This window comes from Anomaloglossus baeobatrachus, chromosome 1 (genome assembly GCF_048569485.1).
Source record: "Anomaloglossus baeobatrachus isolate aAnoBae1 chromosome 1, aAnoBae1.hap1, whole genome shotgun sequence".
Taxonomy (NCBI): domain Eukaryota; kingdom Metazoa; phylum Chordata; class Amphibia; order Anura; family Aromobatidae; genus Anomaloglossus; species Anomaloglossus baeobatrachus.
Window position 1 is genome coordinate 389643771 of NC_134353.1, and position 25182 is coordinate 389668952.

Genomic DNA, 25182 nt, shown 5'->3' on the forward strand with positions numbered 1-25182 from the left:
GTCTGTCACTAGATTTTACCATATTTTTTTAATTAATTCTTTTAAAAGCATGGTGCCTACAGTGAAACATGGTGGTGGCATTGTCCTTATGTGGGCCCGCATGAGTGCTGCTGGTGTCTGGGCGCTACATTTCATTCATGGCATCAATTATTCACAGATATTCTCTACAGTTGGCAGAGTGGCTCTGTGGTTAGCATTGTAGTCCTACAGCACTGGGGACCTGGGATCAAATCCTACGAAGAACAACATCTGCAATGAGTTTGTATGCTCTCCATGAGATTACGTGGGCTTCCTCTCTTACTCCACTCATGCTGATTCCACCTTAGGGGAAATCTTAGGAGACAAGTTGAGCATCAGTCTCCTTCCAGGTTCTAAAAGAAGACAATTTTGAACAATGGAAAAAGATAGATGATGCAGTGTGTTGCTGTGTTCATTTCATGCCTAGAATCATGGACATCATACACTGTACTAGGTATAGTAGCTTTTCATGTTGCAATTCATTTTTATAAAAACTCACTTTAGTAAAACTGAAGATTTTGTAATAAAAGTTATATTATTAGTCTTACTTTCATGTTATGGGTTAAAAAATGTATGAAATTTGGTCTTATCAAAATTTTGGAGATTGCTCATTTGTTCAGTGAGATACTGATAAAAATATTACTTTTTAAAGTTGGTGTACTTAGTTATGCTGAGCACTGCACATTTATCTCTCTCTCTCTCTCTCTCTCTCTCTCTCTCTCTCTCTCTATATATATATATATATATATATACACAGTACATATATATATATATTTATATTTATTTATTTATTTTTAATATATACATATATATATATATATATATATATATATACCGTGTATATATATATATATACCGTGTATGTATATATATATATATATATATATATATATATATATATATATATACGTATATACATGTGTGTATACATATATATATGTATGTGTGTGTGTGTGTATATATATATATATATATATATATATACTGCTCAAAAAAATAAAAGGAATACTAAAATGCAATTTTGTTGTTTAAGTGTTCCCTTTATTTGTTTGAGCAGTATAATTTCTATATATATTACCTAGCGGTGTAGTCATATGTAGAGCTATATCTATACAGTTAGGTCCAGAAATATTTGGACAGTGACACAAGTTTTGTTATTTTAGCTGCTTACAAAAACATGTTCAGAAATACAATTATATATATAATATGGGCTGAAAGTGCACACTCCCAGCTGCAATATGAGAGTTTTCACATCCAAATCGGAGAAAGGGTTTAGGAATCATAGCTCTGTAATGCATAGCCTCCTCTTTTTAAAGGGACCAAAAGTAATTGGACAAGGGACTCTAAGGGCTGCAATTAACTCTGAAGGCGTCTCCCTCGTTAACCTGTAATCAATGAAGTAGTTAAAAGGTCTGGGGTTGATTACAGGTGTGTGGTTTTGCATTTGGAAGCTGTTGCTGTGACCAGACAACATGCGGTCTAAGGAACTCTCAATTGAGGTGAAGCAGAACATCCTGAGGCTGAAAAAAAAGAAAAAATCCATCAGAGAGATAGCAGACATGCTTGGAGTAGCAAAATCAACAGTCGGATACATTCTGAGAAAAAAGGAATTGACTGGTGAGCTTGGGACTCAAAAAGGCCTGGGCGTCCACGGATGACAACAGTGGTGGATGATCGCCGTATACTTTCTTTGGTGAAGAAGAACCCATTCACATCATCAACTGAAGTCCAGAACACTCTCAGTGAAGTAGGTGTATCTGTCTCTAAGTCAACAGTAAAGAGAAGACTCCATGAAAGTAAATACAAAGGGTTCACATCTAGATGCAAACCATTCATCAATTCCAAAAATAGACAGGCCAGAGTTAAATTTGCTGAAAAACACCTCATGAAGCCAGCTCAGTTCTGGAAAAGTATTCTATGGACAGATGAGACAAAGATCAACCTGTACCAGAATGATGGGAAGAAAAAAGTTTGGAGAAGAAAGGGAACGGCACATGATCCAAGGCTCACCACATCCTCTGTAAAACATGGTGGAGGCAACGTGATGGCATGGGCATGCATGGCTTTCAATGGCACTGGGTCACTTGTGTTTATTGATGACATAACAGCAGACAAGAGTAGCCGGATGAATTCTGAAGTGTACCGGGATATACTTTCAGCCCAGATTCAGCCAAATGCTGCAAAGTTGATCGGACGGCACTTCATAGTACAGATGGACAATGACCCCAAGCATACAGCCAAAGCTACCCAGGAGTTCATGAGTGCAAAAAAGTGGAACATTCTGCAATGGCCAAGTCAATCACCAGATCTTAACCCAATTGAGCATGCATTTCACTTGCTCAAATCCAGACTTAAGACGGAAAGACCCACTAACAAGCAAGACCTGAAGGCTGCGGCTGTAAAGGCCTGGCAAAGCATTAAGAAGGAGGAAACCCAGCGTTTGGTGATGTCCATGGGTTCCAGACTTAAGGCAGTGATTGCCTCCAAAGGATTCGCAACAAAATATTGAAAATAAAAATATTTTGTTTGGGTTTGGTTTATTTGTCCAATTACTTTTGATCTCCTAAAATGTGGAGTGTTTGTAAAGAAATGTGTACAATTCCTACAATTTCTATGAGATATTTTTGTTCAAACCTTCAAATTAAACGTTACAATCTGCACTTGAATTCTGTTGTAGAGGTTTCATTTCAAATCCAATGTGGTGGCATGCAGAGCCCAACTCGCGAAAATTGTGTCACTGTCCAAATATTTCTGGACCTAACTGTATGTTCCATTAGCCACAGAAAACTCTTTTCACTTTAGCAATGCAGCCTGTGACTCACAACCTAAGCTGCTACCTTCCATCCTAAAGGTTGTAGGTTCAAATCCTGGGATAACCCAGCCTTCATTCAAGCAACAGAAATGTATACATTAAATATGTAAGATTAATATATAAAACGCCAGCCCTTTCAAGAACAAGACTTTAGTTCTTAAAAGTACACTATGTTATTCATTAAAGGGGTATTCAAGGCTTGAGACAAAAATCTGTATGTACAAAATTGTGAAGAAAGGCAAGAGTGTGCAGTACTCACACTATCACGATTCCTCAGTGCAAGTGAGCAAGTTGGCTTTTCTCCATAGAAGTGAATTCAGGGAAACTAGTTGAACCTAGTCGACTTGTGACTAATATGCAAATCACAAACATGTACTCATGCGACCGTCTGCTTGCATTGGCAATACTGCACACTGTCACGGTTCTGTAGTCACATAGAGTGCCTGCAGGCTTTTGTCCCAAGCTTGGACAAACTCTCTGCTGCTAATTTTTGATGTTATGGTTTGTATTTTTACCTCTCCTTCTTCCAGGAGCCATATTTTTTAATATTTCTCTTGACATGTTTTTTTACAAGATGAGTTGTAGTTTTGAATGACTTCATCCATTCTGTCATACAATAGCCCGGATTCATAAAGTTTTTCATGCCAGTTTTGATGAGGAGGTGTGCTGAGTCAGATGCAATGTCAGGTGCTCCAGACACATTACGAAGCACATGCCTCTTAATATATCTGAACATTTGAAAGTGACATACAATTATGGCCGAAAGTGTTGACATCCTTGAAATTGTCCCAGAAAATTAAGTATTTATCCAAGAAACTTATTGCAATTATACATGTTTTGTTATACACATGTTTATTTCCTTTGAGTGTATTGCCTCAACACACAAAAAAAAAATCAGAAAAAAAGCAAATTGGACACCATTTCACACAAAACCTCAAAAATGGGCCGGACAAAATTGTTGGCACCTTCCAAAAATTATAGATAAACAATTTTGTTTCAAGCATGTGATGCTCGTTCAAACTCACCTGTTATAACTAACATGTGTGGGCAATATGAAAATCACACCTCCTTTCCCGCCTCCTGAAGAACCTTTGACGGGAAAGGAGAAACGCGTTGAGGCTAGGCAGGGATGAAGACCTGCTTTTTCAGGGAAGTGATTATTTTCTATTCCCCTATTTGTCCTATGTGTGTTTATTAACTGCAGTTATAACGGGAGCTATCGGCACCCATAGTAAGGACATTTGTACTAGTGGGTGGTAGTTATTTTGCCTGCCGATTACCCAATCCCGGTTACGTACACATAGGGATTATGGTGGCTCTCTCTGTGACGTATCATAATGTGACAGACTATATGAGCTAAATCGTGCTTTCCATTGTGTGGTTGTATACTTAAATTATCTTGGGTCAGGAATTATAAAAGATGTATGTAGTTATACACAGTAACTCCTCTCATCCTTCTCTTGGGACAGTTCTTCCCCTTTTTTTCCCCTTTCTCCCTCTTTATTTTTAGGGTGAGGAAAAGGGCTAGTCGACGAGGAACAGGGACACCCGGTAACTTAAGGTGTCACACCCTCCATTCTTAGGTATTGACACCAGTACTATTGAGGGTCACCAGGGCTTCCCCCTCCCTTCTGTCCTTTGTATTGGTATCAACTAATTGAGACGTTACCTGACCTTGTTTGGTTATTTGTTTGTGTGTCTATGGGGTTATTTTAATAATTATTAATAAAAATTACGTTTTAATAAGGGTTGAGGATTTTTGTGAGTCCGCTTTACACTCTACACGCAATCTTGGAATTTTTTTCTTGTTAAACTACCAGCATTGAGATTCACACTAATTTATTTGCCGCAATTTGAGTTTTAAGGAGAAATTCAGTTGTCAAATTTGAAGTTCAAAAGATTCACTCATCTCTAGTATGTTTACATACGTATGCCGACTCCTCAGCATTTAAAATTAGGACAAACTATAAGGTTGTGCTATTCGATTAACCTTCGTCCGGCTGAATAGGTACAATTGTAACTATTCCCTTTTTAAATTGCAATACATTTTTTTTTTCCAAAAGCCGTAGAGGGCTGAAATTTCGTGACATCTCAGCAGTTTTGGTCCAGAATATATTGGCCAAATTTCAATAAAATATCTCCACCCCCTTCCGAGATAAGGGGTCGAGAAATTTTGGCAAAATTATGCAGCCTGGCAAAGGTTAAGTAGCAGGTGTTGCTAAGTTCTGTAAATTTCAACCACCTAGCTCCAATCTGTGGGATGTAAGAGTGAGGGTCATAAAATCCAGTTTGAGAGCAATATTTTTTTTAGTCACACGAAACTTAAAAATTAGTCCAAGTCTTGAATGTTTCCGTACTGCCTCCTCCTCACCAATGTGCCACTTATCGCCACTCATCGCAAATTGAAAGAAGCAGAATTCTTGAACTGAGATAAATTGGCTTATTTCTCCGGCAGATTACTACACGCATAGGCCAAGATGTCACCACTATTTAAAGTTGTGCGTCTGAGTAATGTGGCGTACAACGATGTACTGGAATGATGGCAAAAGATTCACAGAGGCAAATATCTGCAGGGATGAATATTAAGATTAAAAGAATGGTGCGCAGTGATGTATTCTAGACTGCCAGTGAAATTGTGTACACAAACTGTCAAAATACATTTGCATGACATTGGTCTGTGATCTAGTCATCCAGATACAGGTATTCCATTGACTTCAGGCCACCGATATCATGGGCCAGAACAAGATGGCAATGGCGGTTGGAATGGAAGTTCATCATCTTCACTGATGAGTCATACTTTTATCTTGGATACAATGATAGACAGAGATAGGTCTAATGACCACGTAGGCAATGGATGAAGAAACCTTCAAACAGGAACATCACACCGGCCGTACTTCCAGGGTTATGGTGCGGGGTGGCATATTGTATGGATGTATTTTAATCAGATCCCTATAGTCTTCATTTCAGATGCAATAGCAGTGTGGCATTACATTTATTTGGTCGTGGAACTATTGGTAAAGCCAGGAGCTGGTCTTCAAAATCACAACACCAAGTCATGTTACTGAAAGCTGTCTGCATGGCCTAACCATGGTACCATGGAATGCAGCATACTCAAACTTTTCTCCCATCGACTACATTTAGGATGTTATTGGTCAATTGCAAAAGGAGATGCCAGCAGCGGGTCTTGATGATTTGTGTGCCCAAGTGCATTCAGCAAGGCAAAACATTCCTCAGCAACCATTAATAATCTCACTGACAGCATGCCTAGTTGTGTGAGAGTATTTCTAGGCATCACGTTCATACTTAAAATTGAATGGATTTAAATATTTTGACAATTATGTTTCAATGTTTTTATCATTTACATATCATTAACTAAATTATCCAGTCACTACAAAACTTTTACGCAGGTGTGGATAAAATGCTCCTAAGTAAGAATGCTTTCAAAGATAGAAGTGATAAAAGTTTATTTTTTTACCAATGAATCTACAGTATATGCAGTGCCTTGCGAAAGTATTCAGCTCCCTTGAATTTTTCAACCTTTTCCCACATTTCAGGCTTCAAACATTAAGATAAACATTTTAATGTTATGGTGAAGAATCAACAACAAGTGGGACACAATTGTGAAGTTGAACGAAATGTATTGCTTATTTTAAACTTTTTTAAAAAATAAATAACTGAAAAGTTGGGCATGCAATATTATTCATCCCCTTTAAGTTAATATTTTGTAGCACCACCTTTTGCTGCGATTACAGCTGCAAGTCGCTTGGGGTATGTGGCTGTAAGTTTTGCACATTGAGAGACTGAAATTCTTGCCCATTCTTCCTCTGCAAACAGCTCGAGCTGAGTGAGGTTGGATGGAGAGCGTTTGTGAACAGAAGATTTCAGCTCTTTCCACAGATTCTCGATTGGATTCAGGTCTGGACTTTGATTTAGCAATTCTAACACCTGGATACATTTATTTGTGAACCATTCCATTGTAGATTTTGCTTTATGTTTGGGATCATTGTCTTGTTGGAAGACAAATATCCATCCCAGTCTCAGGTCTTTTGCAGACTCCAACAGGTTTTCTTCAATAATCTTCTTCCCATCAATTTTAACCATCTTCCCTGTCCCTGCTGAAGCAAAGCAGGCCCAAACCATGATGCTGCCACCACCACGTTTGACAGTGGGGATGATGTGTTCAGGGTGATGAGCTGTGTTGCTTTTACGCCAAACATATCGTTTGGCATTGTGCCCAAAAAGTTCGATTTTGGTTTCATCTGACCAGAGCACCTTCTTCTACATGATTGGTCTGCCTCCCAGGTGGCTTGTGGCAAATTTCAAACAACAATTTTTATGGGTATCTTTGAGAAATGGCTTTCTCCTTGCCACTCTACCATAAAGGCCAGATTTGTGCAGTGTACGACTAAGGGCGGCGACTAAGGGCGGCGTTACATGGGACGATATATCGTGCAATCGCATGAGAGATCGCTCCCGCCCCCGTCGTTTGTGCGTCACGGGCAATTTGTTGCCGGTGGCGCACAAAGTAGTTTACCACGTCACACATACTTACCTCCCGAACGACCTCGCTGTGGGCGGCGAACATCCTCTTCCTGCATCACAGCAACGTCACACAGCGGCCGCCCAATAGAAGCGGAGGGGCGGAGATGAGCGGGACGTAACATCCCACCCACCTCCTTCCTTCCACATTGCCGGCAGGACGCAGGTAAGCTGTGTTCGTCGTTCTCGGGGTGTCACACGGAGCGATGTGTGCTGCCACGTGAACGACGAACAACTGGGGTGCAGAAGGGGGAATGACTTTATGAAAATGAACAATGTGTCAACGAGCAACGATAAGGTAAGTATTTTTGCTCGTTCACAGTCGTTCGTAGCTGTCAAACGCTACGATATCTCTAACGATGCCGGATGTGCGTCACGGAATCCGTAACCCTGACGACATATCGCCTGATATATCGTAGCGTGTGACGCCGGCCTAATTTTTGTCCTATGGACAGACTCTCTCGCCTCAGCTGTAGATCTCTGCAGCTCATCCAGAGTGATCATTATCCTCTTGGCTGCATCTCTGGTCAGTCTTCTCCTTGTTTGAGATGAAAGTTTGGATGGACGTCCGAGTCTTGATAGATTTGCAGTGGTAAGATACTCTTTCCATTTCAATATGATCACTTGCACAGTGCTCCTTGGGATGTTTAAAGGTTTGGAAATCTTTTTGTAACCAAATCCAGCTTTAAACATCTCCACAACAGTATCACGGACCTGCCTGTTGTGTTAAGGCCCAGTCACACTAAACAACATCGCTAGCAACATCGCTGCTAACGAACAACTTTTGTGACGTAGCAGCGATGTTGCTAGCGATGTTGCTGTGTGTGATATCCAGCAACAACCCGGCCCCTGCTGTGAGGTCGTTGGTTGTTGCTGAATGTCCTGGGCCATTTTTTAGTTGTTGCTCTCCCGCTGTGAAGCGCACATCGCTGTGTGTGACAGCGACAGAGCAACAACTGAATGTGCAGGCAGCAGGAGCCGGCTACTGCGGACACTGGTAACCACGGTAAACATTGGATAACCAAGAAGCCCTTCCCTTGGTTACCCGATATTTACCTTCGTAATTATTTTATTAAATTACTGGGCAGTAACCTGCAGACTGGGACGTATTTTCTACTTTTTGTTTTAGCTAGTGCTGCGTCCTCTTTTATTTTTTTTCTATATATTAAATATTGCATATGATTAAACGCATACCTCCCAACTTTGTCAGAACAGAAAGAAAGTGCCACTGCGAATTTTGACCATACCCCCTAGTCACAACCCAAGCCACACACATTTTATTTCTTTCTACCCAGGCAGGAGATGTCAGAGGCACAGTGGCAGTGAGGGACATTCACTAGATGCCCGAGACTGCAGGGCGTAGACCCAAATCCGGGACTGTCCGCTGCATCTGGGACTGTTGGGACTGGTGATAAGCAGATGAATCCACGGGACTGACTGCAGTCCAGAGTCCAGGTCAGTGGTACCCAGCAGATGGATGGGAGGCCTTGAATCTCTTACCTTCCGGTGTCCCCGACACAGCTTCTGATTAGCCAGGGCTGCTGCAATGTTATCTGTGCGTCAAGCTCATCTCTAGTTAACACCTATAGGTTTATTTTTGGTTCATTCATTCCTGCATAGCAACCAGAACTTTCTCATTTTTATGTAGCCTCACCATATGACATGTTGCTGTTTTGTGTCTGTAAGGCTATGTTCACACTACATCAATCCTGTGTTTTTTTTATTGCTTCTACCTGTGGATTCACATCTGCACCAAAAACGCATCAAATAATGAGGGAAATGCAGAAAATAAATGCAGGAAATACAAAATAATCAGAGAAGGTTGCTTGTGCGTCATTTTCTGCGATCCCCTGCAGAAAACGTGCAGAAAAAAAAACAGTAGAAAAAACATGGCATTTTCACGACATGTGAACACGGCCATAGTGTAACATTTTTATTACTTTTTTCTGGGTTTAATAAAGAGAAATAATCAATCACTCCACGTTTTTTTTGCCATTTTCCAATCACCATAAATAATCTGATCACTATGCTGTTAAGATTACAGGAACACCAAGTTTGTCAATGTTTTTTTGCTGATTTCCAATGTCTATTTTTTAAAAGTACATTAAAATGTCATAATTTTAAATGATTGTAATTTTATAGGGAAAAAAATCTCTTTTAGTCTCCCACTACAACACAAGGACATAGAAATGAACTGCTATGTATGCAGAGGCTGTAGTGGAGCTCAAGTGTAAAGGCCACGTCACTAAGCAACATCGCTAGCAACATCGCTGCTAAGGAACAACTTTTGTGACATAACAGCGATGTTGCTAGTGATGTTGCTGTGTGTGACATCCAGCAACAACCCGGCCCCTGCTGTGAGGTCGTTGGTTGTTGCTGAATGGACCATTTTTTAGTTGTTGCTCTCCCGCCGTGAAGCACAGATCGCTGTGTGTGACAGCGAGACAGCAACAACTAAATGTGCAGGCAGCAGGAGCCGGCTTCTGCGAACGCTGGTAACCACGGTAACCATCGGGTAACCAAGAAGCCCTTACCTTGCTTACCCGATATTTACCTTCATTACCAGCATCCCCGCTCGCAGCTGTCAGTGCCGGCTCACTGCTCTCTGCACACGTAGCCACAGTACACATCGGGTAATTAACCCGATGTGTACTGTGGCTAGGAGTGCAGGGAACAGGGAGCCGGCACTCGCAGTGTGAGAGCGGGGACGCTGGTAATGAAGGTAAATATCGGGTAACCAAGGTAAGGGCTTCTTGGTTACCCGATGTTTACCGTGGTTACCAGCGTCCGCAGAAGCCGGCTCCTGCTGCCTGCACACGTAGCAGAGTACACATCGGGTAATTAACCCGATGTGTACTGTGGCTAGGTGTGCAGGGAGCCAGCGCTAAGCGGTGTGCGCTGGTAACCAAGGTAAATATCGGGTTGGTTACCCGATATTTATCTTAGTTACCAAGCGCAGCATCGCTTCCACGCGGCGCTGCTGGCTGGGGGCTGGTCACTGGTTGCTGGTGAGATCTGCCTGTCTGACAGCTCACCAGCAACCCGTGTAGCGACGCTCCAGCGATCCCTGCCAGGTCAGGTTGCTGGTGGGATCGCTGGAGCGTCGCTTAGTGTGACATCTCACCAGCGACCTCCTAGCAACTTACCAGCGATCCCTATCAGGTTGTATCGTTGTTGGGATTGCTGGTAAGTTGTTTAGTGTGACTAAGCCTTAAGTTAAGCTCCTGCCAGCAACTGTAGAGGTTGTGGGTCCAAGTTCAAAGAACTTTCACAATAGATTCTTGCAATCAGAAAGTAATTTACATTTTTGCTATTGTTTTATTATTATTCTTATTTTTTAGTTACTTTGTTACTAAAACATTATCTGTTAAAAAAAAGGAGAAAAGCAAAAGAACCAGGGGCACCACCCTACATGAGCCAGCACAGACTGAAGTGAAGGAGACAAATATTTGAAAGGCTTAGGGTACTTTCACACTTGCGTTCAGCGCAGTCCATCACTATGGAGAATAGCGCAGTCCGTTAACACACTGCGCTATTCTCCATAGACTTGTATGGACGACGCACTTTAACGCAAGTGTCAGCGTTGCATCCGCTGGACGACACAGCGTCGTTATTTTGACGCTGCGCCGGGCGGGAGGAACGCAGCATGTAACGTTTTTTGAGCAGCGCAATCCGTAGGATTTCACTGTGCAAGCTCTCTCTGGCTCCCTGCACCCGTAACCAAGGTAAATATCGGGTAACCAAGCAAAGTGCTTTGCCGATATTTACCCTCGCTACGTGTGCAGGGAGCCCGACACTTCCCCGCTTGGCTCCGCCCCCTCCCGCACTCTACTCCGCATGTATGTACACACACACACACACACACACACATACATATACATACGCACACACACACACACACTCACCTGTCCTCAGCGCCATGGCCCGCTCGGCTCCACCCACTCTGCACTCCGCCCCCGCACACATTTTCGGCGGCCGAATGATCAGCTGAGTGCCCGGCTGCCGGCATGTGAGAGCGCCCGGCCGCCTGCATGTGAGAGCGCTCAGCTGAGCGCCCGGCCGCCGGCATATGAGAGCGCTCAGCTGAGCGCCCGGCCGCCGGCAGTGAGAGCGCTCAGCTGAGCGCCCGGCTGGCGGCATGTGAGAGCGCTCAGTTTAGTGCCTGGCCGCCGGCATGTGAGAGCACTCAGCTGAGCGCCCGGCAGCCGGCTATTGAGAGCGATCAGCTGATCGTTCAGAATAGTCTGCTGCCGGTAAAAATGTAAAGAAGAAAAAAAAAAGCTTTTCGTTGTTTTGTACGATCCGTTGCATCCGTTGTGCCACTATATGCAACGCATCCGTTGCATCCGTCACACATCGCAATGCAATGGATGCTGTTCAACGCAAGTGTGAAACTAGCCTTAACTGTGGAAGTTATGCAATCACAAGCACAACACTGGAGAAGGCATAGCTGGGGACTGCAGCACTTGTCATCAATTCCATCCAGGGATGAAATAATCGATGTCTTCAAAAATGACATCAATATATTGGAGCAAGTCCAGAGAAGAGCAATCAAGATGGTAAAAGGTCTGCAATCTATGTCATATGAAGAGCAGCTAAAATAACTATTAATGTTTAGTTTTTCAAAAGAGAAGGCAGAAAGGAGACTTAATAGTGGTTTACAAATATCGGAAAGGTAGTCACAGTGCAGAGGGAGTGACCCTATTCTCATTAGCACAAGGAAGTACAAGAAGCAATGAGATGAAACTAAAAGGAAGGAGATTCAGATTAGACATTAGGAGAAACTTTCTGACAGTGAGGGCAGCCAGAGTGGAATAGGCTACTACGGGAGGTGGTGAGCTCTCCATCAATGGAAATCTTCAAGTGGAAACTGGATAAACATACACACGTGGTCAAAATTGTTGGTAACCCTCATTTAATGAGAGAAAAACCCACAATGGTCACAGAAATAACTTGAATCTGACAAAATTAATAATAAAAAACCTATGAAAATGAACAAATGAAAGTCAGATATTGCTGCTTTTTTGCTTCCATAAAATTTTTAAAAAAAATTAAGCTCATGAAATAGGCCTGGACAGAAATGATGGCGCTCTCCTCCTCCTTAACTTAATATTTTGTTGCACAACCTTTTGAGGCAATCACTGCAATCAAACGATTCCTGTGACTGTCAATGAGACTTCTGCACCTCTTGACAGGTATTTTGGCCCACTCGTCAAAAGCAAACTGCTTCAGTTGTCTCGTGTTTGAAGGTAGCCTTTTCCAGATGGCATGTTTCAGTTCTTTCCAAAGATGCTCAATAGGGTTTAGGTCAGGGCTCATAGAAGGCCACTTCAGAATAGTCCAATGTTTTCCTTTTAGCCATTCTTGGGTGTTTTAGCTGTGTGTTTTGGGTCATTATCCTGTTACAAGACCCATGACCTGTGACTGAGACCAAGCTTTCTGACACCGGGCAGCACATTTCTCTCTAGAATCTCTTGATAGTCTTGAGAGTTCATTGTACCCTGCACAGACTCAAGACTTCCTGTGCCAGATGCAGCAAAGCAGCCCCAGAACATAACAGAGCCTCCTCCATGTTTCACAGTAGGGACAGTGTTCTTTTCCTGATATGCTTCATTTTTCCATCTGTGAACATAGAACTAATGTGCCTTGCCAAAATGTTCCATTTTTGTCTCATCTGTCCATAGGACATTCTGTCAGGAGCTTTGTGGCTTGTCAACATGTAGTTTGGCTAATTCCAGTCTAGCTTTTTTATGATTTTTTTCAACAATGGCGTCCTCCTTGGTCGCCTCCCATGAAGTCCACTTTGGCTCAAACAGCGACGGATGGTGTGATCTGACACTGAAGTTCACCTTTAATCTCATTAGAAATTTTTCTGGGCTCTTTTGCTATAATTTGTATTATCCATCTCTGATTTGTCATGAATTTTACTCCTGTGGCCACGTCCAGGGAGCTTGGCTACAGTCCAATGAATCTTTAATTTCTGAATAATATGTGCAACTGTAGTCATAGGAACATCAAGCTGCTTGGAGATGGTCTTATAACTTTTACCTTTAACATGCTTGTCTATAATTTTCTTTCTAATCTGAGACAACTCTTTCCTTTGCTTCCTCTGGTCCATGTTGAGTGTGGTACACACCATGTCACCAAGCAGCACAGTGAGTATCTGTAGCCCTATATACAGGTCCACTGACTGACTACAAGTTTGTAGACACCTTTGATGCTAATTAGTGGACACACATTGATTTAACATGTCTCTTTTTTCACATTATCTTCAGGGGTACCATCATTTCTGTCCAGGCCTGTTTCATCAGTTTTATTTTTTTTTTTTAAATTCTGTGGAAGCATGGTTGAAAAGCAATGTCTGACTTTCATTTGTTCATTTTCATAGATTTTTCATTTATTATTATTTTTATCACATTCAAGTTATTTCTGTGACCATTGTAGGTTTTTCTTTCATTAAACGAGGGGTACCAACAATTTTGACCATGTGTATATCTGGGATAATTAAGAAAACCTGCACTCACAGGGGGTTGGATCTGATGGCCCTTGAGGTCTCTTTCAACTCTACCATTCTATGATTCTATTATTTAATCCAAAGTGAAAAAAAACAGACGATATGTTGGCACTATCCCATCTGATAATTACATTTTAGTACTGCTGAATGTGAAACTACAGATTTTTCCTAAGGTCGGTTGTTATCTGCATCCGGGTTCATTGATTGTGGGTCTGCAGCCAACTTCATCAATTCAGGACTGGTTCTAAGATTAGGATTAGGGACAGTTAAATTGGAACGGGCCATTCAAATTGTTGCCATTGAAAGAACACTGTTGCTCCAGAACCTTGCTCAGCTGGTACCAATGAAATTCACACTTAAAATGGGAACATTTAACTCTGAGTCCATCTTCTGCTATGTTTTGGATAACTTACCTATGGGGTTGGTATTGGGATTTCCATGGTTGCTTATCAAATCCTGTCACTGATTTAGGTTGGAGTGATATTGTTAAGTGGAGTCCTTCTTATCATTAGAAATGTCTTAATTCTGTACAAGTTTTCTCTGCTAGTCTGGAGGGTCTTCTGGAGTACCTGAAAGACTTCAGGGATGTGTTCTCAGAAAAAGAGGCAAAGATATTAGCTCTCCATTGTCTTTATGACTGTGCTGTCAATCTTATTCCTAATACGAAATTACCTATAGCGCCCCTGTATAAGCTATTAGGTCCTAAAGAGACCGCCATGTAAGAATATGTAAATTAAAGTTTACGGAAGGGTCATTTTCTTCCTTACTCCTCGACTGTAGCTTTGGATTTTTCTTTTTTAAAAAGAAAAACGAGGGTTTCCATCCACACCTCGATTTCCATGAGTTAAACCAAATTACGGTTAAGAATACTTACCCACTTCCATTTATCACTGACATATACAATCACCTTACAGTAGCTAAATGGTTTCCCAAATTTGATCTTAGAGGGGCTTATTATTTGAGGTGCATCTAGAAGGGTGATGAGTGGAAGACGGCATTTTTCTATTTGAAAATCTTGTCATTCCTTTTGGTGTAACCAATGTGTCAGCAGTTTTTCAAAACTTTATGAATTATATTTTTTCTGATTGTATTGGAAGGTTTATGGTAGTCTATCTGGATAATATTCTAATTTTTTTACGCCTAATTTGGAATCATACTATGAACATGTCTCGGCTTACAAAAACGTAGAGAAAATTCTTTGTTTGCTAAGTAGGAGAAAAGTACTTCTTCTGTGCAAGAAATTTGTTAGAGTTCATTGTATCTTCTGAAGGGTTCAATATGAATCCTGGGTAGGTATAGGCCATAACTGATTGGGTTCAACCTCAGGACCTTGAAGCATTTGAATGGTTTCTAGGATTAGCCAATTACTACAGAAAATGTATTTGGGGTTTTTCTCAGATTGTCAAACCTCTCACTATCTCACACGTAAAGGGGGAAGATCTTAGGGTTTGGTCGCCAGATACTACTGAGGACTTTAATAAACTGATAAAAAAAATTGTACGTCCACTCCACTTCTTATCCAACCAGATCTTTACAAGTCATTCTTTGTGGAGATGGGGTAGATGCTTCTGAAATCGGGGTAGGAGCTGTATTGTCTTATGTTTCCAAAACATTGATCAACTTGCGGCCATGTGCCATTTCCTCTAGGAAATTCTCATCTGCAGAGAAATTATGATATTAAGAATCGGGAATTGCTGGCTGTCAAATTAGATTTTGAAGAATGGAGACATTTTTGGAGGGAGCTATTCATCAAATCACGGTTGTCATGGAACATAAAAATTTAAAATTGAATCTGCCAAGCAGTTTACCCCAAGGCATGCTAGATGGTCCTTAATTTTCTCTTATTCAATTTTTCTATAACAATTTTTCTGAGTTTAAGAGAATGAGGACTGACACTTTGTCACTGAGCCTTGATTCCATTTCTTCTCCAGAAACTTCATTTTTCCTAAGGGTATTGTGGTTTCTATATTATCCTTGGAGTTTGAAGTAGAGTTCTGTGAAGCCCAGTCATTAGCTCTTTCCACTACCCCATGGTCCTGTTTGTTTTTGCGTACCGGAGATTATGTCTGTTGCAGGAATTTCATGACCCCATGTTGACTGGTCATCTGGATGTCACAGCTACCCAGAAACTTGTTGCTTGACTCTTTTGGTGGCCATCCATCTATAACGATGTTAAAGAGTTTGCATCCACTTGTGAAACTTGTGCACACACAAAAGTTCATCATAGCCGGCTGGCCGGCCGGGAAATTGGCTCTGTTGCCAATTCCAGAAAGACTGTGGACTCTACTTGTCCATTAATATCATTACTGATTTGCCTTTGTCTGGAAGGAAAACTGTGATTTGGGTGGTAGTGGATCGATTCAGTAAATAAGACCACTTTTTTCCGTTATCAGGGTTACCTAATCTCAAGACGCTTTCTAGGTGGCTTATCAATCATGTGGGGAGATTGCATGGAATCCCTCTTAATACTATATCTGATAGGGGCTTGTAATTAGTCTCAATATTTTGGAGACAGCTTTGTAAAAGGTTTGTGATTGATTTGTCATTCTCCTCTGCATATCACCCTGAAACCAACAGTTAGGCTGGTGTCACACTTGCGAGTGCCTCGCGTGTATCTTGCGCAAGTCTCTCGTTGCATCATCCGGCACGGACTCACACTCTCCCCACAGGAGTGGGTTGGTTGCATGCATCTCCATGCAGCTGAGATGCTCCTGTCCGGAGAGTGTGTGGCCGTGACGGGTGATGAAACGCGAGACTCGAGTGAGACACACGCAAGGCACTCGCAAGTGTGACACCGGCCTTAGACTGAGAGTACAAATCAGTCATTGGAGGAAATTTTAAGGTGTTTCATTGCAGCTCAGCAGTAGGACTGGTCCTCATAAATGTATTCTATAGGGCTGTTCACATGTCTGTGTGTGCACAAAAATATCACAGAGACATAGCTAATTCTGATCTAAATCACTTGATCAAAATCACACAAGCAACTGTATGTGAAATCTTTTGTTGTCTGCAGGGGTGTACATGGAAAATATGGGGCTCCAAAGCAGAAGTTCTAATTGCGGCCCCCGCCCTCAAAAAAAAATAAAAAAAAATTATAATAATAATTAATATTTGGTGGGGTCACTTAAGAGCATATCTCCCAACTTTGCAGCCCTTACAAAGTATTTTTCTACACAGTATGATGGTCTCCTCACAAACTTACACATATGTATAATTGCTTGCATACACTATAATGGCCCTCAAATAGCCCTCCACAAAGTATAAAGCCTCCCTAATAGCCTTCCATATATTACAATGGCCTACACATAACCCTCCAAATAGTATAATTGGTTCCACCAAGCCCTCCAAATATTATAATGGCTCAACATTATCTTCCATTTAGAATAATGCACCCCCCATAGTCTTCCATTTAGTATAATGGGCCCCACATTACCTTCCATATAGTATAATACATCCCTCATTATGCTCCATATAGTGTAATGTGTCCTACATTATATTCCATATACTATAATACACCCCTATAGTCCTTCATATAGTATACTGGGTCTCACATTGCATTCCATATAGTATAATACACCACCCATAGTACTCCATAGAGTACATTGGGCCCCATATTGCTTTCCATGTAGTAGAATGCACCCCCATAGTTCTCCATATAGCATAATTACTATTTCACACCAATAGTCCTCCATATATTATAATGCACACACTACAGTCGTCCAATATACTCACTGATTTAAAAATAAATAAATAAATACTCACCTCTCCTCTTTCCGTCGCTGCTGCGGTCTCTGCAGTGGCGTGTGTTCTGCCGCTCTGCACATCTCGGCACATTGAAAGCGTAGTTGTGATGTCATTGCATCTTCTGTGCTGAGACATCAGAGCGCAGACACAGTGGCAAAATGATGGAGAAAGGAACATCAGTGAATCGCTCCCTCTTTCATCATTGCTTTCAACTGTATCGGCATCCGTGATGCTGATACAGTTGAAAGTGCAATACTGGGCGGCCGGTGGCCACCTGACTCCTGGGCCCCATAGCAGTACCCCCTTCGTTATCTGCTATTATGTTCAGGTGCAGCGGCAGACAAACAGCATGTGCAGCTACACAGGAACTCTGTGGGGCAGTTGGGAGAATGCTAATAAGTTCCTTTTACAGCCTAAATATATAAATTTATAGTAAACAGTACAGACAAAAACAAAGTATTGCAATTGACTTACTCTTAAAGAACAATTTATATTTAGTTTTCTTTTATGCTAATTTTAAAACATAATGGATCTGCCCCCTGTTAGTATATTTGATTCAAGATGAAAAATGTTTTTTGGGGGTCTCAAGGCCATACAGTATATGCACATTATTCCTGCATATTTGTGCCATGTATAAAACCTTGATGTTTATATTCAAAATGATCATATAATTAAATCTCTGCATGTTATAAAATATACGTGTTAGAATTTAATACAATTCTATGATATTTTTGGACAATAATTTTTTTTTTTATTTGTTTCAACTCTTTCACCCCCGGGCAATTTCCCGTTTTTGTTTTTTCCTCCCTTTCTTCCAAGAGCCATAACTTTTTTTTTTTTCTGTCAGTATGAGGGCTTGTTCTTTGTAGGTCGAGTTTTACTTTTTGAATGACACCATTCATTCTGCCCTGTATTGTACTGGTAACAGAGAACAGTAGAAAATAGGTGATAATGCCGCGCCACAGATCACTTCAGGGGCAGTAAGATTAACGTATCTTTATTGGCATAGGTCTACGCGTTTCAGGAGCCACGCTCCCTTCCTCAGGACCGTAAGGAACCAAGAGACATCAAATCAAAGAGATTTGATGTCTCTTGGTTCCTTACGGTCCTGAGGAAGGGAGCGTGGCTCCTGAAACGCGTAGACCTATGCCAATAAAGATACGTTAATCTTACTGCCCCTGAAGTGATCTGTGGCGCGGCATTATCACCTATTTTCTACTGTTCTCTGTTATCTGCCGTTGGGTGGCTGCTGCCTGGATTAACGATTTACATGCTGTTAAAGGGGTTGTGACTTGCACAACTCCATCTGGTGAGTATTCACTCCCCTTCCCTCACCCCATATTATTGGGGTAATACCCTATCTGCGCTTTTTTGTCCACAGTTTTATACTGTATTGTACTGGAAAACAGGAAAAAAAATTCCAATTGCGGTAAAATTGCACAAGAAATGCAATTCCACAATTGTTTTTTTTTATTTACCATGTTCACTATATGGTAAAACTGACCTGGCCCCAGGTCTGTATGAGTTTGTAGATACCAAACATATATAGTTTTTTTCTTTTACTTGTGAAAAAAAATCTGAATTTTGTCAAAAAGAAGAATTTCGCTTTTGTCGCCATTTTCCGAGACCCGTAGTGTTCTCATTTTTCGGGATCTCGGACTCTGTTTTGGCTTAGTTTTTGCATTTTGAGCTGATGTTTGTATGTAATTATACCATTTTTGGGTACATGCAATGTTTTGATCACCTTTTATTGCATTTTGTTATGTTAAAAATTGTTAGAAAAAAACCCTTAATTCTGGCATTTTCTTTTCTCGATGTGCTATTTACCGATCAGATTAATTGATCTTATATATTGATAGATCGGGCTTTTGTGAATGTGGCGATAGCAAATATGTATATTTATTATTATAATTGTTTTAGCGACTGGCTTATTGTCGAAACGCGTTGGTTCAACTACTTTGTATTCTGTGGATGCCTGTACCGTAAATTTTTAAAGTTTTGTAATAAATGGAACTTTTATATAACCCTGTCTGCGGTCTGCTGGATTTACTGCTTTAATGGATTCTTCTATGCCTGAACCTGGGATATCGTGTACGGACATCGTGAGACACCTCAGACCTGGTGATCTGAATATCTGTGTGTATGGACTTTGGAATTGTTTTATGGTCAATGGGACAAAAAAGGGGGTGATTTGAAACTTTAAGCTTTTTGTGGGGTTTTTTCATATTTTTTAAAACTTTTCTTTTTATTATTTTTACTAGTCCTCTTAGAGAACTTGAAGCTATGGCTAAAATTCACAGAAGGTTTATAATGACAGCCACAGGGGTTATCAGTAGAGCCCATCTGTAAGACCCATCAGCACCCGCGATCAAGTCATGGTCAGGAGGAATAAGTGGCTGGCGTGCCAGCTTGGGTTAAATGCTGCTCTCAGAGATTGAAATGGGGAATTTAACTGGTTGGCAGCTGCGGGTAGGTCTTCAATCCACATGCGGCTATTAAAGGCATTTCATGGCTGATTAAATTATCTGTCATATGCTGGGAGAGATTAGGCCTCTAAATGCGAGCCAGGCAGCGAAAACAAATTTTGATGTACAGGTATGTTAAAAGTCGTTATGGAGTTAATGTCGTAATCTAATCTTTTTTCTACTATACTTGAAGCTGCGATCTTCTGATCTTCTGATTGCACTGCTCTGTACAGACAAATGCTGATCTCCTGTGAATGCTGGTGTCCAGCTGGTGTTCACAGGAACTACGTTATGACAAAGACAGGGGTCATCAGCTGACCCGCAACTGTCATGACAACCCAACAGCACCCCATGATCACATCACAAGGCCACTATTGGGGGCAGGGCATGACGCGCTCGCCGCCGTCAAGCATTAAATCCCACTGTCAGAGATCTAACTAGTTAGTATGCAGTCAAAACCAGCTCCGACAGGCGGCATTAGGTATAAGCAAACACAAGAGAAGAATTCTAGCACTGTTGGGATCCAGATAAAATAAAAGTAGATTTTTTATTGACACGCAGATTAAAGAGGATCACACATCATGGTTGGGACAGCAGGACACTTATGTTAAATAGTTAATAGGCGAAAGTGGTAAGATCAACCGACACAAGCAGGAAAACATGAGGGATTGTGACGCAAGCCTGCATTAAAAGGAGTGACATGACCTATGAGGTACCATTATGTAAAGGGGTTACATAGAGGGGAAAAAGGCTAGAAAATAGGCAAATTTCTTTCTTTCTACATTTTATATATTAATATAATTACTTTAACAAAAAACAATCATAGAACAGCATAAGCCTTTTACTTTAATATGTATATAGATAACAATATGTGTGCTAAAGGTGTTAAGGGACAACACAGCTGAACGGGAGGGACAAAAACTTCTTGGGGTGATTTTATTTTATATATTTTTTTAATTTTTATATATTTATTTATTATTTTCATCTTTTTTGTATGCTTGTTTCTTAATAACTATCTATATTTGTACTTATATATTAATTATCTTTTACACTTTTACACTATTTGGTCAAAAATATTGAGTTAAAATCCCTGAGCTACCCTGATTCTGCTGCTCTTTTCCTTTTTTTGCTGCATCACTCCATTGCAGAGATATTCAGTTATGGCTTTTGGAGAGCAGTATGTGAAATCTCTAATTGCAAACCAACTGAATATTTCTTCAGAGATTTTTCTGGGTGTGCACTCTCACCCCATTCTCGCAAAACTATTAAAAAAAATTTAGTGGAAAAAAAAGTTTTCAAAAAATAATAAAAATTAAACATTAAGTTTGAATCATCAACCTTTTCCCAATACAAAAATAAATAATCATAAAAAAATGTTATTTACACACCGGCAAAAAAATGATCTATCAAAAATGACATTATTAAACCCCTAACAAAAAATGATACATCAAAACAAAATCAAAATGACGAAATTGGGGTTTATTTATACTGGAAAATTAGAAAAGTTTTCTCCTCATAAAGTTAATGATTTTTTTTAACATCTAAAAAAAGTTTTAAAAAAATCTATACAAGTTTGACAGATGAATAATGTTGCCAGATCACTTTTACTGCACATTGCCATAAAAACATAACTCAAAAAATAACAGAATTGCTTCTCTTTTCACTTTCTCTTCACTTGGATTATTTTTTCCGATTTTTCAGTATCTCAGAAGGCAAAAAGTGAATAGTGTAATTCAAAACTACAACTTGTGCTATTCAGTATAGCAACACATCTGAATAGAAATTCATTTAGCTTGACAGGCTTGTTTCCTTCATGTATATTGTTATATTGTTATATGCCCTAGATCTGGAATACAGACCTATAATGGACACAGGATGCATCAGCGCTCCATCAGTATTGTATCCATATGTGCATTTATTCATAGTTTCTATTGGATCTGTTATAGGCCCAATAGAAAGATACCAATGAATGCACATATCGATCCACATCTATACTGAACAAATATAAAAGCACAACACTTTTGTTTTTGCTCTCATTTTTCATGAGATGAACTCAACATATAAGACTTTTTTACCATGTACCCTTTTTTACCATGACCCACCTCTTCCAACAAGCCTACAACCTACAATAGCCTTCAGCCCAGTAGACCACTGCGCAACCAGCTCTGTCCTCACCTATTGTACCATCACCCATTCCCTGTAGACTGTGAGCCCTCGCGGGCAGGGTCCTCTCTCCTCCTATACCAGTCTGTCTTGTACTGTTAATGATTGTTGTACGTATACCCTCTTTCACTTGTAAAGCGCCATGGAATAAATGGCGCTATAATAATAAATAATAATAATAATAATAATAATGTACACAAAAGACCTTTTTCTCTTAAATATTGTTCACATTCCTGCAGTCAGCAAGCCGATTGCACACTCCAATGACATCTGTGGCATTGTGCTGTGTGATAAAACTGTACATTTTAGAGTGAAATTTATTTGTGGCCAGCCTGAGGCACACCTGTGTAATAATTATCCTGTCTAAACAGCATCTTGATAAGTCCCACCTGTGCAATATTCATGTTGTCTAGTCAGCATCTTGATAACCCATCCTCCTCACAGGTGTGACTTATCTCGGCAAAGGAGAAGGGCCCCCTTCTCATGTCAGTGATTCTGGTACATATGTGGCAGTTTTTATATGTACCAGAATCACGGACATACGCAGACTCATTAAAATCAATGGGTATGCGCACACATCAGTGATTTTTCTCTGACTGTATTTCCGTGCGGCGTACAAGCGTGTCCGTGTTTCTGTATAGAGACAAGTCCATTTTTCCTGGCATCACTGATGTCACACGAACCACACAGTGTGATCCGTGTAACATGTACAAGAAACAAACATATCTTTGAAATAAAATGATTTTTATACTCAACTTCTCCAGCGATGCTGTATCTGTCCACTGCTGGCTGCTGCTTCCTAGCTGGCTAATTATGCTCATGAATATTAACTGCACTGCCGACCCGGAAGCAGCAGCCGCGGGGAGACAGAGGCGGCTGGACAGAGCAGAGTTGGAGAGCAGAAACGGGGACAGGTGAGTTTGGCGTACCTGATCTTCATGTGCTATTACTGATCACAGATCATGACACACAGAAGGACATATGCGTTTTTAACATGTCAGTGAAAACTTCTGTGTTTTCCACTGACGTGTGAAAGAGATTTAACATAGACTTAAGGCCCCATTACACGCAACCACATCGCTAACGAGATGTCGTTGGGGTCACGGAATTCGTGACACACATCCGGCCTCATTAGCGACGTCGTTGCGTGTGACATGTACGAGAGACCACTAACGATGCAAAATACTTACCAAATTGTTGATTGTTGAAACGTCGTCCATTTTCCAAATGTCGTTGCTGCTTTTGGACACAGGTTGTTCGTCGTTCCTGAGGCAGCACACATCGCTACGTGTGACACCCCAGGAACGACAAACAACACTGTACCTGCGTCCTCCGGCAACGATGTGGGCGTGTCTTTCATGCGGTTGCTCTCCGCCCCTCCGCTTCAATTGGACGCCTGCCGTGTGACTTCGCTGTGACGCCGCATGAACCGCCCCCTTAGAAAAGAGGCTGTTCGCCGGCCACAGCGAGATCGCTAGGAAGGTAAGTACGTGTGACAGGTACTAGCGAAATTGTGTGCCACGGGCAGTGATTTTCCCGTGACGCAAAAATGACCGGGACAGATGCTAGCGATGTCGCATGTGTGTAAAGCGACCTTTAGACAAATTGAGAGTAAAAGGCCTTTTCTGTACATACAAAAGTCGTAGATCTTGGAGTTCAGCTCATGAAAAACGGAGCAAAATCAAAAATGTTGCGGTTATATTTTTCTTCTGTCTATTTTTAAACAGTCTACATCAAATTGGTTAATGTATTTACTCTCTTAGGTTAAGTTCCCACGATGATTTTTAGATACTGTGTGCAATTCCAGCAAAGTGGATAGATTTTCATGCCCACTGTGCTTTTTTTTTTATGCTGCATAAACTAACCTGTGGTGCGTGTTTCAAATCTGCAACATGTCAATTTCTATTGCAGGTATGCTCAGTTTTATGTGGAGATTTTTCCCCATAGACTTGCATTAGATGCAGAAAATCCGCAAATAAAAAAACACTAAAAATGCATGCATGATTGTATCAATAAAGTTTTGTCAAAGCCAAATACCAGGAAGTATTAAAAACAAATCTTTTTTTTTTTTAAAAAAACATTACATACCAAAAAAAAAGGACAAAAACCCGATAAAAACTTGTAAAAAAAATCACAAAGTAACCCAATTTACATAATAGATGCAGAAATTCTGCAACATCAAAAACTCACCAAATAGTCATAGTGGGAACTTAGCCTTAAGGTTATACAAATTGAAATATATGAAACATTGAAATATATTACACAATTATATAGAATAAATTACCTCTTTGTTCCACTTCTACAGTAGAAGATGCAAAAAAGGAAAAACAGACATCAGTTATTAAGTTTCCATCAACCTTTTTCAAGTAGTGATATAAAACTAAAAAAAAAAATGTAAGTCAAACTATGAAAATGCAAATTTATTTCAATTTATTTATAATAAATACCGCAATCAATTCAACGAATGTATGTAAATAGAACTTTATAATAACACCATGTAACACAAGTGTGCAAAAGCAAACAAATAATAAAGCACATAACTACTACTTTGAGGAGTAGGTTTGACTATAGTTAAAGGGGTTGTCTGGTGAAAACAAGTTATCACATTTCCACAGTATAGATGAGAACTTATTGATGGATGGGGGTCCAACAGAGAATTTGTATCCCCAATATAGAGCATGTATGGTTGTCCATGACTCCATGGTGTTGTCGAGAGTTGTGCTTTGCTTTTGTCAGCAGCCTCATAGAGATTGTATGGAACAACGGTTGGGCATGATGACTGTTGCCTCCCTCTAGTGGAGATGAGTGCCCTGTTGGTGATAAACATTTCCTGTTCTTCTGATCGACATGGGTCTTAGCTATTAGACCTCCACAGATCAATAAGTTGTCGCCTACTGTTAGGTGATTGATGACTTACCTTACAAACC

The 25182-nt window shown here is 40.6% G+C and overlaps 1 protein-coding gene across 15 annotated transcripts in view; it reads right to left on the minus strand.

The window, feature by feature from the left end:
* The window catches only part of ADGRL3 (adhesion G protein-coupled receptor L3), a 1180558-nt gene that overhangs the window by 641242 nt on the left and 514134 nt on the right, over nt 1-25182 (minus strand). For 13 of the 15 annotated variants that reach the window (XR_012754627.1, XM_075352545.1, XM_075352544.1 and 10 more), the window contains exon 6: nt 24540-24554. The exons of the other annotated variants lie outside the window; for them this stretch is intronic. Coding sequence is in view for 12 of the 13 variants with exons in the window: in XM_075352545.1 (XP_075208660.1) it covers nt 24540-24554 (15 nt within the window). In the remaining variant the exon portion in view is untranslated. The remainder of the gene's footprint in view (nt 1-24539; nt 24555-25182) is intronic. 15 annotated transcript variants of the gene reach the window in all.